General features: G+C 47.2%; 6 protein-coding genes across 6 annotated transcripts; 4 read left to right on the top strand and 2 right to left on the bottom strand.

Moving 5' to 3' along the window:
• Positions 1 to 111: 111 nt before the first annotated feature.
• EURHEDRAFT_513158 (ATP-dependent DNA helicase 2 subunit KU80) lies at positions 112 to 2,809 on the bottom strand (the record flags this gene model as incomplete). The annotated part of the gene is made up of 11 exons (XM_040786137.1): positions 112 to 129; positions 179 to 645; positions 697 to 908; positions 958 to 1,343; positions 1,392 to 1,937; positions 1,994 to 2,054; positions 2,103 to 2,271; positions 2,335 to 2,402; positions 2,453 to 2,519; positions 2,571 to 2,625; positions 2,681 to 2,809. The coding sequence occupies 11 exons, from the start codon at positions 2,807 to 2,809 to the stop codon at positions 112 to 114; spliced, it is 2,178 nt and encodes a 725-aa protein (XP_040641801.1).
• A 304-nt stretch (positions 2,810 to 3,113) lies between these two features.
• Positions 3,114 to 3,995, top strand: EURHEDRAFT_409435 (DUF4149 domain-containing protein). Its single transcript, XM_040781076.1, has 4 exons — positions 3,114 to 3,222; positions 3,273 to 3,306; positions 3,361 to 3,649; positions 3,708 to 3,995. Exons 1-4 carry the CDS (start codon positions 3,191 to 3,193, stop codon positions 3,872 to 3,874), a joined length of 522 nt encoding a protein of 173 aa, XP_040641800.1. The 5' UTR covers positions 3,114 to 3,190; the 3' UTR covers positions 3,875 to 3,995.
• A 1,702-nt stretch (positions 3,996 to 5,697) lies between these two features.
• Positions 5,698 to 6,975, bottom strand: EURHEDRAFT_375068 (uncharacterized protein; the record flags this gene model as incomplete). Its single annotated transcript, XM_040778709.1, has 1 exon — positions 5,698 to 6,975. The coding sequence occupies one exon, from the start codon at positions 6,973 to 6,975 to the stop codon at positions 5,698 to 5,700; it is 1,278 nt and encodes a 425-aa protein (XP_040641799.1).
• A 1,184-nt stretch (positions 6,976 to 8,159) lies between these two features.
• abr2 (laccase abr2) lies at positions 8,160 to 10,190 on the top strand (the record flags this gene model as incomplete). The annotated part of the gene is made up of 7 exons (XM_040783845.1): positions 8,160 to 8,312; positions 8,364 to 8,419; positions 8,468 to 8,578; positions 8,629 to 8,688; positions 8,742 to 8,912; positions 8,962 to 9,084; positions 9,137 to 10,190. 7 exons carry the CDS (start codon positions 8,160 to 8,162, stop codon positions 10,188 to 10,190), a joined length of 1,728 nt encoding a protein of 575 aa, XP_040641798.1.
• A 416-nt stretch (positions 10,191 to 10,606) lies between these two features.
• On the top strand, positions 10,607 to 12,102 carry abr1 (multicopper oxidase abr1; the record flags this gene model as incomplete). The annotated part of the gene is made up of 2 exons (XM_040778708.1): positions 10,607 to 10,942; positions 10,993 to 12,102. 2 exons carry the CDS (start codon positions 10,607 to 10,609, stop codon positions 12,100 to 12,102), a joined length of 1,446 nt encoding a protein of 481 aa, XP_040641797.1.
• Positions 12,103 to 12,220: 118 nt separating this feature from the next.
• Positions 12,221 to 12,977, top strand: EURHEDRAFT_384085 (uncharacterized protein; the record flags this gene model as incomplete). Its single annotated transcript, XM_040779605.1, has 2 exons — positions 12,221 to 12,342; positions 12,393 to 12,977. 2 exons carry the CDS (start codon positions 12,221 to 12,223, stop codon positions 12,928 to 12,930), a joined length of 660 nt encoding a protein of 219 aa, XP_040641796.1. The 3' UTR covers positions 12,931 to 12,977.
• Between the last annotated feature and the right edge of the window lie 155 nt (positions 12,978 to 13,132).

The following is a 13,132-nucleotide window of genomic DNA, read 5'->3' as shown; positions in this document are numbered from 1 at the left end:
GTTTATTCCAAGATCATTACATGCATGAGTATCGTAACCAGTTACGACCAATCTTAATGAAGCTATCCGATGGTTCCTTATCCAATACCAACCTGCTTATAGCCAAGAATCTCATCGCGAAGACATGAACTGGAACGATCAACATTTGCTTGTAGACTACTAGGACACGGATACTTACCTCATTAGCCACATCCTCCGAGACCTCGGATCGATCAGATTGATTGCTGTCAATCAACCCAATCTTACTCCTCCGAATGAGCCACCACAGCTCCCGTCGATCGCCACCAAGTTCCTCCTTAAACAACTTGTCCTTGAGCAGTTTCAGAAGATCGTTGTACAAAGCTGGCTCTTCGTAGGAGATCAATTCATCGCGCATAACACCAAGGCTCTCAACAACCCGGTCATAGTTGGCATCGCCGAGACTGTTCTTGACCTGATTTTCGACAATGGCCGTCATCTGCTTCACGGCGTCACTGATAGTATCGACGTTCTCTGCGTGCGATAGCGTTTGCTTGAATTCGGGGATGGAATTGGTAGGTGAGATCTTAGTACGCTTCTCTTGATGGAGGAGAGCATCGACGTCAAGACCAGACAACGGCTTTTCGATTTCGCGGGTGCGCTTGCGGCCCTTCGACTTAGGTGGTACTGCAGGTATCGTTAGCATGTGCATATTTAGGAAAAGGGTGAAAGGCTGACCTTTCTTGACATCGGCTACATCCGTCAGTCTGTCAAGGTACTTCTTTGCTCTCTGGACCGCCTCCTCTGGTGGCTGAGAGAACCTTGTCAGGATCTCGGCCGGTGGTGGCAGTGGGTCATTCGGATGGGTTGCCCGGAAACGGATCGCTGAATCGATTCTGTGCAGCACTGGTGAGAATGCATCTTCGATTGGGAATGTCTCGACAGGTTTCCTGCATTTATTAGCCCAGCCCAGCTCTCACACAAAACCAGATGACGCACCCTTCGTCATCCTCATCAACGAGCTCCATACTATCCACGTATTCGCTCATCGCGTTCACCAAATCATCATTGGGAAGATTCCGGTGCTCTGTGACCACCTTTCCTGAAGTAGTAATGACCTTGTCCAGTGGCGGGAAACGGTATGTACGGACGTCTTCGGTAAATGGCAGCTGTACTTCGAGGAGGCATTCATAGTCCGGTTCGATCAATGGGCACAACAGCACCATGAGCGGAGGCTTATTTTCCTTTACTACCAACCGTGCGACAGCGTAGCATTCCAATTCAAATAGAGCATGGATGAATGAAGAAAGTCCTAGCGCGGCTGCATCGTTGGTACGTTCGGGAATGATGATATTGGTGGTGGACATGTGCATATAACGGTCGTACTGAGAGAATCATCAGTTCACGAAAGTCACTAATGTCGGCCAACATACCTTTTCACTCTGTACGAAGCCAATCAATTCCATGCCCATAGGTGCTTCAAGGGTCGTGATATTCTGATCAGTTTCATCGATATGCACGGCAGTCCGTCCATATTCGTAACCTTTGGCAAGCTCGTCCCGTTCGACCTCGACCTTTCCTCCCGGCGCATTCTCATCCGTGATCTGATAGGTTCTCATGAATCTCACACTGGTCAGATTGCTGCCCTCTCCGAATTGATTGCCCTGGGTTGCACCGATAGTGGCAGACGATTGAGCATAATTGGGGTCCTCTTGACTATCTGAGGTATCCGAGCGAGGAACAAACGAGCTGGCTGTTGGAGGCTTTGCAACGTATGTTCGATAGTATCGCTCCACGGGGATCTTGACGGCATTTTTATAATTCCCCGGATCTCCAAGCTGGAGATACCCTTTAAAGGTTGCCATACTTCTGGTCTGCTTCACTCGGGGGATCTCCATTTCCGAAATGGCCTGCTCTAATGTTCCGTAAGCACCATCGCAGTCTTCAACAAGACCTCGCAGGAGAGCTTCGTTTTCTGCCTGCAAAGTTGACGAGTGTCAGTGGACATAAGGCATAATAAAAACAGACAGCAGACCTTTATTGGGTCCTTGTCCTCCTCTTTGAAACCATATTCCGGATCGTCGAAGTCAACACCACTGAAGGGGGTTAGCACTGGTCACCGTGCAGTTCCTCAAAACACTCACAGAACAACAAGTTCAATGTTATCCTCCTTAATCTTGCTGGTAATCTGGTCGAGGCCCTCAGTGCTCATGTGCCCTTGCCCATTGGTGACCAGGACGATCTTCCTCTTATACTTGAGCTTCTTGCACTGGACGATGATCATCTGAATAGCCAGAATGAGTGCCGATATAGCTGACAGACTGAGTTAATATCCAAAAGCTTGACCCAAAGCAAAATGCCATTTTTTCCCCTTACCGTCGCCGCTGTCAGTATCACTAGGTTGTATCTCATCACGCAGCCTCTTGATATCTGGCATGAGCATCCTAATCCGTCAGCCCAACATCAACAACAATTGAGAATAGGAAAGACATACTGCCTGATTTCCTGTAACACGGAGAGGTTCTCAAAGTGTTCATCATCCTGCAGCTCGTTTAAAGTCCCTGTCCCTCGTCTCAGCGGATCAACAGTGCTGCATCAAGTATAGCCCTCACCATTTGTCCTTAGTCCAAGCATTCCAACCATGGCCGTCTTTCGCCCTGTAGCCACCTGCGCATCCAATGTCAACAAGAGTATATGAGCCCTTATGTCTAAGTAATCGTACCGTAGCCGTGATTCGATCCCAAACATAGCGCATACTCCATTTTAGATCTGTCACCGATCGTCCCTGACGGCGCTCCCCCATCGACTGGCCGACATCGACGATGTACACCGTAGCTTCTTTTTCAGCCATGGTCACTTTGAGGGCGTAGAAGTGTAGAAGTGGCCAAATAAAGGGAGAAAAAGGGAAGCGTAGAGTAAACGAGAAAGAGTGCTGCGAAACACGTGCACCAGGCAGCAGACGCGCGATATTTCCTATTTGGGTTGGAGGCGGAACACGAAAGCACATGACATCATCTGATTAGCTGCGTGGTCTTTGCACATCTTGTCGTGGATTTAGTTAGACACAGTTCGATAGCATGCGTGGTAATAGAACACCAAATGCAGGTGCGTGGCCATAATATATCCGGCTCCCCACCCAAACACCTGCATCTCCGCAGCAAGTGACATCCGACTACGCTTTTCTTCTCTACATAGTGCAGACTGATACATTTGGTTCGTTCTAGCCATTAGAATGACTGACCCTCGACCATACCACGTTCTCAGGTTTGTATATCCAATCACTTTCAACTGAGACATGCACTAACTCTTGCCAGCTATGGCACTCTGCTGGGTGTCCAGGTCTATCAGGTATGACTACTTCCTTGGACAATTAAATATGCAAGCTAAAGAAGCATCTACTAGTCCTTTGTCTCTGGCGTGGTTGCTTTCAGAGCTCTACCGCGCCCCCAGTTCGCCCAGCTGCAGACCGCAACCTTCCCCATCTACTTCACTCTGCAATCAGCCCTCCCGGTCGTGGTTGCTCTGACCGCCAGTAAAGGCGGACAGACACTCGGAGTTTCCGGACTTTTGGCTCCGGAGAACCGATTCAGCACGCTGTTGCCGATGGCTACTGCGGTGGTGACAGGTCTCGCCAATCAGTTTATTCTGCGTCCGCTCACGGTGAATGTTATGAAGGAGCGGAAAAGGCAGGGTATGTGATGATTGAACTTGTGAAAATGCTAGTTGAAAACTGAACTGATTGGGCCTAGAAACCCGTGACGGCAAGAAGAGTTACGATTCTCCTCCCCACTCCAAGCAAATGCAGGCATTGAACAAGAAGTTTGGTAAGATTCATGGAGTGTCGAGCTTACTCAATATGGTCACTCTTCTTGCTACTATCTATTATGGTGTGGTTATTGGAAAGCAGTTGTCGTGATTCTCGTGGGAAGTGTACATAGTAACAGAGGAGCATTCTCTAACGACTTGTTAGTCCCAATATAAGCAAAAAATATGTAGTCTACAGGATTAGAGCAAAATATAACATCTATGTCGGTTCAAAATGTTTTTGGTAAAAAAAAAATGTAGCGACAACAAAGGTCGGTTACAAACGCATATTAAGTCTTCCATCTCCATTCCCATAAACCAGTCTGTTGGCAATCATGCCAAATTCTTGTACGTAGCGTGAGTAGCTGTATCTTTTCCAAATACGTCTCGTCAAAACTCGAATCCGCGAAAGGTTAAATAAACTTATGAAAGCGGGCTTCGATTTGTGAATTATAATGGTCGGTATATTTGAAGGCCATTTGGCTTGCATGTCGGTTTATGGCTTAGATAGTCGGTTGATGCTTTGATACTGCTACTATAATTGTAACTAAAGGATTGGGGTTATGATGAATTCACCAACTCTCAAAGCTTGTACTGGAGCGAGCCCATACATCCCTTTGAAGACATCTGTATCAGTTCGTTTCCAAACGTCGCATCAAAACGGGCATCACCGGAGTGAAACATTTGATTTACTGTCTCGATGGCATGCCAATTAAAGCTGTCGAATTTATTCAACTTTTTTCGCTTATAGGTGTTGAGGAACCGTCTCCTAACCATCATCTAAATATACATGAGCTCTTTCAGCTCGTCTTTAAGGGCAATATTCTGTCTTTGAGCTCTGAAACATTGGTTTTAACTTGATAGTAATCTAGCACTTCCATTGTAGACGAAATTCTGTCCTTTGATGGGATGCACCATTAATGCTCCTTGCTCAAATGCTGCGGAGAGGGCCATTCTTGCATACTCAAGCGTGGCTCTATGGCCAGGTATTCTCGATTTAATCACCAGAATGGCATCGCATGTGTTCTCGTCTCTGTGGGTCTTTCTTGGTCTGTGGGCTGTACATGTTCCTACCTTTCAACTTGGAGATCAACACAGATTAATTGAATCTCGGTGGTGACTGTCTCTGGCTTGATGCTGCTCCGTCCCATCTTTGTAAACTTGCAATCTTTTGATGCTTTCGCAGACCCTGCTGGGTGGTTTTCGAGTAGCTTTCCCGAGCGCATTGGGGGACAAATTGAGGATGGTGGCTTCTTGACTGCGTGTTCTGGTTATTTTGTCAGGGAAATTCCTTTGGTAATACTTGCATGAGGAATATGGAAAATGCGTCCATATATATGCAAGGGTACTAGTATTCATTTTCGACCAAAGCGAGTGGTGTCGATGTAAATCTATGCAGCCGCAAGTGCTCGAGACAATGAATTCACAAATATAGTACATGGCGTTTGTCAATGTTGTCTTTGATCCAACCTTCATATATGTTTTTTTGCTTCTCTTTGGTGTATCCTTCTTTCGTATTGTCAAATACCCGCCACAAAGCATGCAAAGCCAATGCTTAATTTAGTACTTTTGACATATCGATGGCTTCTCTTTCTTTTCCAATCCTTGATTGTTGACTTCTGTATGATTACAGATACATGAACAAGAAGGAAAGACTGAGCACCTTGGTACGCTGCTTCATTCAAGCGTATGTCAGACAATCCGAACCGGAAACATGTTGAAGGAAGTATTCCGGAAAATTTCCACATTTGCTTCTACTTCTACCGTTACTGAACACTCTTGTCATTATCATTCTAAGCCCAAGGTGTCCACAAGAATACAGATTCTTTTCTAAATTCAGCCTGTTACATGCAGTCTATCAAAGTACAACCGACATACAAATATCATGTCCGCATCCCAATGATCCAGCATTGATCAAACCAGACCAAAAGAGGTCTACCGAGAGCAGCGGTCGGTCATTGCAGTACAACTTTGACCATTCGATGAAACAGAATCTGTTTTAACCCGGTTTGCGCACCTCATATTCACCCTCTCACGTCGGATCTCGAGTGCCTTGTTAAATTCCTCTGGTGTCATTTCGTGACGACCCGACGCCATCACCCACCGTGACAATGACCGAGATCGCGTATCTGTATTGCCACGGATGCGCTCATTTACATTTCTCGGGCCTGTTCCTTCGTTGCTGGAGATAGAACGCACAGCATGAAACTCGTCGTCAACCTGAGAAAGTGACGGCGTCTGTTTCGAACGCAAAAGCTCATCGATATGCTTCAAGGCATCTTTCAGGTTGCTATGCACTTCCTTGGCTTGCTCGAACGTCTCTTGGAATTTCTCACATTGGGCTCGAATTTCTACAGGACCTGGGAGAGTTTGGCGTACTTGCTCGAGCTCCTCCAGATAATCCCTCACCAAGTGAATCTGTTTGTCGAATTCGCTCTGGATAAAAAACTCAAGCTTCTCGCGGAATGCATTAATCTCCTGGTTGATAACATCGTCTGGACGAAAGGACGCCAGATACTGGTGGATGCGCTCCTGTTCTGCTGGAATATGTCTTGCAATCTCGTCGAGTGTCTGATCGACTACCGAGGCTGCTAGGTCGATCTTTCGTTGGAGAGAAGCTCTTCTGGATTGGACCTTACTGGTCAATCTCATGACCTCGGCGCCAGCTGTCCGTAACTTCCGCCAATACGTGAAGGCGACGGTCAGCGACCCCACGAGTATGACAAGTGGCCCTAGAGGTACCGCAAGCCCGAAAAAGCTTTTTATAACTGGCCAAATCTGCGATGGAAATCCCGCATACCGAGAGCAGATTGCGATCAGATAAGGGCAGTAAGTGTCGTGGAAGAACCCAGAATAAGACTCATTCTGGTCAGCACCCAACGACACTATATCGGTTGTATATCCTATTTTATCATCCACGGAAGCACTGAAGTTGGCCATAACGGTGTCCACAGCATAACCAACTGGTTCCAGTTTAGATGATGTCAACAAAACCACAGCGGACGGTGCATCAGACTGTATTTCGGAGCTCGCAAAAGAATCGTTGTCATAAGCGACTGGGGAAAATCTGTCAACCATCATTCCGAAATGGCCCAAGGCGTATTCCTTTCTCAGACAGTCCTGCAGTCGATTGATGCCTGTCAGAGGAATACATTGAAAGTAGCCGAATATGGCTATGAGGATTGAGAACATGGTGAGACCGAAGGTGTTCATTGCGATACCGATGTTTGCTTGTATGGACGAACGTATAGCAGAGTAAGGAAAGAGTGGTTTTGCAGGAAGTGTAATTGATGAGGTTTATGAGTGTCCTACTAATAATAAAAGATATATATCAGGCTATATCTATCTCCAAAGAACATTGTCTACATAGACCAAGCCGATGAGACAGCCCGCTTTGTCTTTTGCTCAAGCAAAACCGGTTAGATACGCGCGCATACTTGCCATCAAAGAGCTTTTATAGCCAGATGAATGTGACCTCTAATAATGAAAATGGTGCCCAATGGATATTTCCTGGACAGTTATAATACGCGACGTAGAGTACGTAGTAGTATAGAATGGCATATCAAATGTCTGGAATACTACGGAGGTTTCTTGACTGCTCATGATCATTTTGCAGTAACGATCCGCTTCTTTTCTCTTTGTTGCAATCATTCCTTTTTTCCTTTGTGTTGTTCCATCACTTTTCGTTTCTCTTATTCTCTTTCACAAGTGCCTTATCTGCAGCACCGATGGCAAATCAATACCTGCTTCCAGGACAGGAAACAATATACATTACAGACACATAGGATGCAACTCGATTAATAATGAATTCGACCAAATCCCGATCAATGATGGATTTATGGATATTATACATCTACAAGCAGCGAGGGGCTTCTGCAGACCTATGCAGATATTTATGCTTTCAGACAGGTACGGAACCCATATGATAGCTGCAGAATATAATGGAGTCACAATATCACACCCTGACACGATTGACATCATAGAAGGATAACACAGAAATTTCTTTGGTTGAAGTTTCAACAAAAGATATCCGGAAAAGGGATATGGCCTGGCCTGAAGTGGCTTGCAGCTAGGGATGAGGAGACCTGCATACCAGCCACGGACCGGGATCAGGATCTCCCTTTCCAATTCAAGACACACCCTTGCCGATTTGAGCCATTTATCAGGGCTCCGAGACTGATTATCGACTGCTTTCGGCTGAATCTCCGGATTCAGCGTGGGACGCTTAGACATGAAAGGCGATATGGAGAGTCGCTGCAAGAGTATTTATAAACTCTAGGCATTCTAAATTCCTGCTGGTATTTGCCAATTTTGAAACGCGCATTTATGCCCATAGTTTTACCACATATTCAAGCCGACTTACCGCAGCGATGGCCTTCGCTGGTGTCTGCCTCTTTATGGCAGCATTTGCCCGGGCTTCCCAGGTCCATTACACTTTGGACTTGACCTGGGTGCCTGGGTCCCCAAACGGTGTGCAACGGGAACTGATCTTTGTCAATGACCGGTTTCCAGGGCCACCGCTATATGCTGACGAGGGGGATGATGTGACTGTATGGACTGAATAAATTGTGATGATGGCCACCATTGCTAACTGTAAACAGGTTGAAGTGAACAATCACACACCATTCAATACGACCATTCATTTTCACGGGATTGAGTATGTGGCCTATAGCCATTCTCTCCCCTCATAACTAACAAGATATAGACAAAGAGGCACCCCATATTCTGATGGGGTGCCGGGTTTGACCCAATTCCCCATTCAACCCGAGGGCAATTACGTCTACAAGTGGCGCGCAAATGACTATGGAACATACTGGTTAGACGTTGTACATACCTATTCATATAAAATAATGCTAACCCACGCAGGTATCATTCTCATGATACATCACTACTTATGGATGGTCTCTATGGAGCAATCCATATTAGGTGCGTGTAAATTCTAAAGGACAAGATTTTGAACTGAGCTAATACTTTTGTAGACCATCACCAGATCGGGAAAATCCATTCTCAAAAATATCCAGCGACCATAATGATCTCGAGGCAATGAAAGAAGCAGAGAAAAACCCCATTTCAGTGATTCTTTCGGACTGGGATCACCTGACAGGAGTCGACTATATGCAAGCAATGGAAGACACCGGTTACGATATCTTGTAAGTACCAGTCATTAATTTCCAATTATCAGATTCTAACAGAACCTAGCTGCTCGGATAGCATTCTTGTTAACGGCATGGGATCTGTCTATTGCAAGGATCCCGAGGAATTGACTTCATACCAACCAGCGCCAGCCCAAAAAGTTATCAACGCTACTTTGACTGACAAGGGGTAAGATATGGTTTCTTTGTCTCAAGGCGGGATCTGTTTCTAACGTTACTAGCTGTGTGCCATTTGTGAATACGCTACAAGGAGACTGGGAGCACCACCCCGATAATCTCCCTCCCGGTCTGAACTCCGGCTGCGAACCGAGCGAAGGCCCTCATGCCGGGTTCTCAGTAGATGCATCGCAAAAATGGGCAAGCTTTAACTTCATTAGTGCGGCCGGTATCAAGGCTCTTGTAGCCTCCATTGATGAGCACCCCTTATACATCTATGAAGTGGACGGGCGGTATATCGAACCCCAATTGGCCCACTCCATTGAGATATACAACGGGGAACGCTATTCGGCCATGGTCAAGCTTGATAAAGAGCCTGCTTCATATACAATGCGTGTCGCGAGCACTGGAGCTCAGCAGGTAATCTCGGGCTATGGCACAGTTACCTATCAGGGAGGCGAGAACAATAAGCGTGAGTCGGAGGCATACATCAACTATGGTGGAGCCCCCGTTTCGGACTCCGTGGAGCCGCTGGATACCAGCAACTTGCCACCATTTCCACCTATTCGTCCAGCACGAAGGGCCGATGACTTCCATCTCCTGACGCTGGGCCGAATTGGCTCCTCGTGGAAATGGACCTTGGATGGATCAGAATTGTTTCCTGCAGACCTAGATGCGATGTACCCGATTATTCACAATCCAGACAGCCCACAACTCGCAGATGCGCTCAAAATCACGACAACAAACGGCACTTGGGTTGACCTGGTTTACCAATTGGAAATAAGCGAGCCGACAGTCGTGCAGCCTCCGCATCCGATGCACAAGCATTCCAACAAAGCTTTTATCATTGGCCGGGGAACAGGAAAGTTCCAGTGGCCGGATGTCAATGAAGCAGCCCGGCAACACCCCGAATTATTCTCCCTTTACAATCCACTGTACCGGGACACATTTGTAACGTCGCCCGCTGGAGAGTCGTGGTTGGCAATCCGATACCAAGTGGTCAACCCGGGGCCTTTTTTCCTCCATTGCCACACATTGACTCATCTACACGGCGGCATGGGAATGGTATTGCTAGACGGTATCGATGCATGGCCGGACGTGCCGGAGAGCTATCTATAGACTCGATTTTTTTTTTTTTTTTCCAATTCCGAGGTGTTTAGATCAAGGGTGTAGGTTCAATAGAGCGGTAAATGTGCAGAATGATAGCAGCCCTTGCTAGTAACAGTTATCCGTGTTCAGGTCTTACCGCAATGTAAACATGTTAGATTGATGCAAGGAGAAAATGCCACATTTTTCGGCAAGCTAAATTACCCAATTTGGTTTCCGAATACAGGTACCAAGCGCCCTTTTTTCAGATGCCGGAATAGTAGCCCAGCTGTCCTTTGTTCACAGTGATTTTGGAACTTTGTATATATCCCGTTCTGTCCACTTTCCTCGAATGTTTCCCAATATAATTGGCGATATTGTTGCGTTATTCTGTTTAACTAATCCAATCTTTTAATCCCTATTCCGTTTTGAGGCATCGGCGATTCGCCATGGCTAAAGCAGCCGTGCTCTTCGGTCTCTCCTGGCTGGCACAGTCTGCACTCGCCAAAGACGTCCATTTATCCTGGAATATCACCTGGGTCAACGCAGCTCCTAATGGTTACTCACGTCCCGTGATTGGAATCAACGGAGAATGGCCATGCCCACAGGTCGATGTCGACTTGGGGGATCGGTTAATCGTGGATGTGTACAATGGACTGGGAAATCAGACGACAGGTATCCATTGGCATGGATTCCGTCAATATATGACGGGCACGATGGATGGGTCGTCAGATGTCACTCAGTGTCCGCTTGCTCCTGGCAGTAGGATGACTTATGATTTTATGGTGCGCTTGCCCCTTTCGGATGAGAGAGCACGTCGGCTAACACGAGGTAGGCGAACCAAACAGGGACATATTGGTATCACTCGCATAACATGGGTCAATACCCCGACGGCCTACGTGGTCCATTGATTGTTCACGATCCCTTGACTCCGATTGAATTCGACGACGAATTCACCCTTACCTTCACCGACTGGTACAACGAGCAAATGCCAACTCTCCTGAACATTTATCAGTCCGTGGAAAATGGAAATGCAAATGGCGGCTTTGAGCCACTCCCTGACTCAACGCTGATAAACGACGCATCTGATGCCAAGATTAAGGTCGAGCCCAACAAGACGTATCTCGTGCACATTGTCTGTCTGGGCAACTGGCCCGGTCATACGTGGATTTTTGAGGGTCATGACATGACTGTTGTCGAAGTAGATGGTATCTATACTGTACCGTACCCAGTTCATGACAAGAAGTTGCGTGTCACAACCGGGCAACGTATGAGTGTTCTCATCCGTACCAAGCCTGATATCAGCCGCAACTATGCCATCTGGGACACGACGGACATCAACATGATGTTTTTCTACGAAAATCGGGATATACCGGCAGGATTTAACCCTAATGCTACTGCGTGGCTCGTCTATGATGATGCCAAAGAGCTACCGCCGGCACCATCCGTTCACAATCTCGATCCAAATCAAGACTTTGTTGACGATGTGGAGTTTGTTCCTCTTGGCAAGGAGCCACTCCTGGAGCCTGTGGACAAGCAAATTATCCTACACACGGGGTCTAGGAATATTAATGGCGTCTCGCGGTTCACTGTTAATGGCCAGACATATAGGGCGCCGGAAGTGCCCACACTATACACAGCGTTGACGGCAGACGACCCCACAGATGAGGCAATATACGGACAGGTCAACCCGATGGTCGTAAACTATGGCGAGGTCGTCGAGATCGTGATCAACAACCATCACGGTAACCTGCACCCGTGGCATCTGCATGGGCACCAGTTCCAGGTCTTGCAGCGGTCCGCTGTAGACGGCGGAATGTTTAACGGGTACTTTGCGAATATCTCGTCGACGCCTGTTCAGCGTGATACTATCATGGTGCAGAACAACGGTCACAGTGTGATTCGGTTCCGTGCTGATAACCCAGATAAGTTTTCCAATGCCTAGCAGGATGGAATTATGATGCTGACCTTTTATACGGATCTGGTTGCTGCACTGCCATATTGAATGGCACGTTGAGTCGGGTTTAGTCGCAACTTTGATTGAAGCACCTGAGCATATTAACATGACGATCCCCAAGGATCACAAGCAAATTTGCTCTAGCTATGGAGCACCCACATCCGGTAACGCGGATGGAAACATTGGGGATAATGTAGCCATGTCCCAGCTTACCCCGGGTGATGACGGGTAAGTATTCTTCTGCGGATGGTATAATGGATAAAAGCTAACATAAACAGGGCTTCCTGGGACCCGAGTCAGAGCTCTGATTTGGCAGAGCTTCCGTCGAACCTTCAAAGTGTCAGCCCGCCAGCCTCGAGTCCCCAGGTTGCAAGTATTCCAGGTGCAAACCCTCAACCGGCGACCCCAGTTACAGGCCCTGACTACATCAAACCTGATCCGACTTCTAAATCTACTCCAGAGTCCAGTCCTCTCGTCGCATCTGTACCAAATACTCCTGCGACAACCAACTATATAACACCCGGCCCAGATCCCCAACCTACTTCCGAGTCCTCTGCGCCTTCTGCACCCTCTACACCAGAGCCTACTATCCCTGACTCTCCCACTCCGCATACAACAGACTCCATACCGAGACCCACAAATGAGTGGGCTGGGGCTGTACCTTATTGGAAGCCGGGATTTCAGGGCCATAAGGGCTACTGGCATACTGAGGGAGGCCTTGACGCTCTGTCGAAACCGGAAAACACTCTTATTGCTCCGGCTATTCAAGATGATGACTTTTTGTCCTTGGACTTCTTTCGGAAAGCGGAAGAGTAAGTAAAAAGAGAGCGATGGGGATTGGGTTGTTGATTGGTGTTTTGGGGTGTGTATGGCATTGGAAGGGCTATCTTAGTATTGTTTTCGTTGATGTGTCGGAATGTGAAGTGTATATACAGGCCCGTTGTTGGGTCGAAAGGGATTTGGGCAATTCATTTGGTCTTGTTAAGGTTAGAAACAAGTAAGCTATGGCACTGCGTTC

The sequence above is a fragment of the Aspergillus ruber genome, assembly GCF_000600275.1.
Source record: "Aspergillus ruber CBS 135680 unplaced genomic scaffold scaffold00004, whole genome shotgun sequence".
Lineage (NCBI taxonomy): Eukaryota > Fungi > Ascomycota > Eurotiomycetes > Eurotiales > Aspergillaceae > Aspergillus > Aspergillus ruber.
Note: the sequence above shows the minus strand (reverse complement) of the source record. Positions and strands in the feature narration are given on the sequence as shown.

Bases quoted from the DNA above. Each gene is read 5' to 3' on its own strand.
- EURHEDRAFT_409435 (XM_040781076.1), top strand. From the start codon at position 3,191: ATGACTGACCCTCGACCATACCACGTTCTCAG. The intron at 3,223-3,272 runs GTTTGTATATCC...AACTCTTGCCAG, and splicing joins CGACCATACCACGTTCTCAG to CTATGGCACTCTGCTGGGTG. The intron at 3,307-3,360 runs GTATGACTACTT...AGCATCTACTAG, and splicing joins TGGGTGTCCAGGTCTATCAG to TCCTTTGTCTCTGGCGTGGT.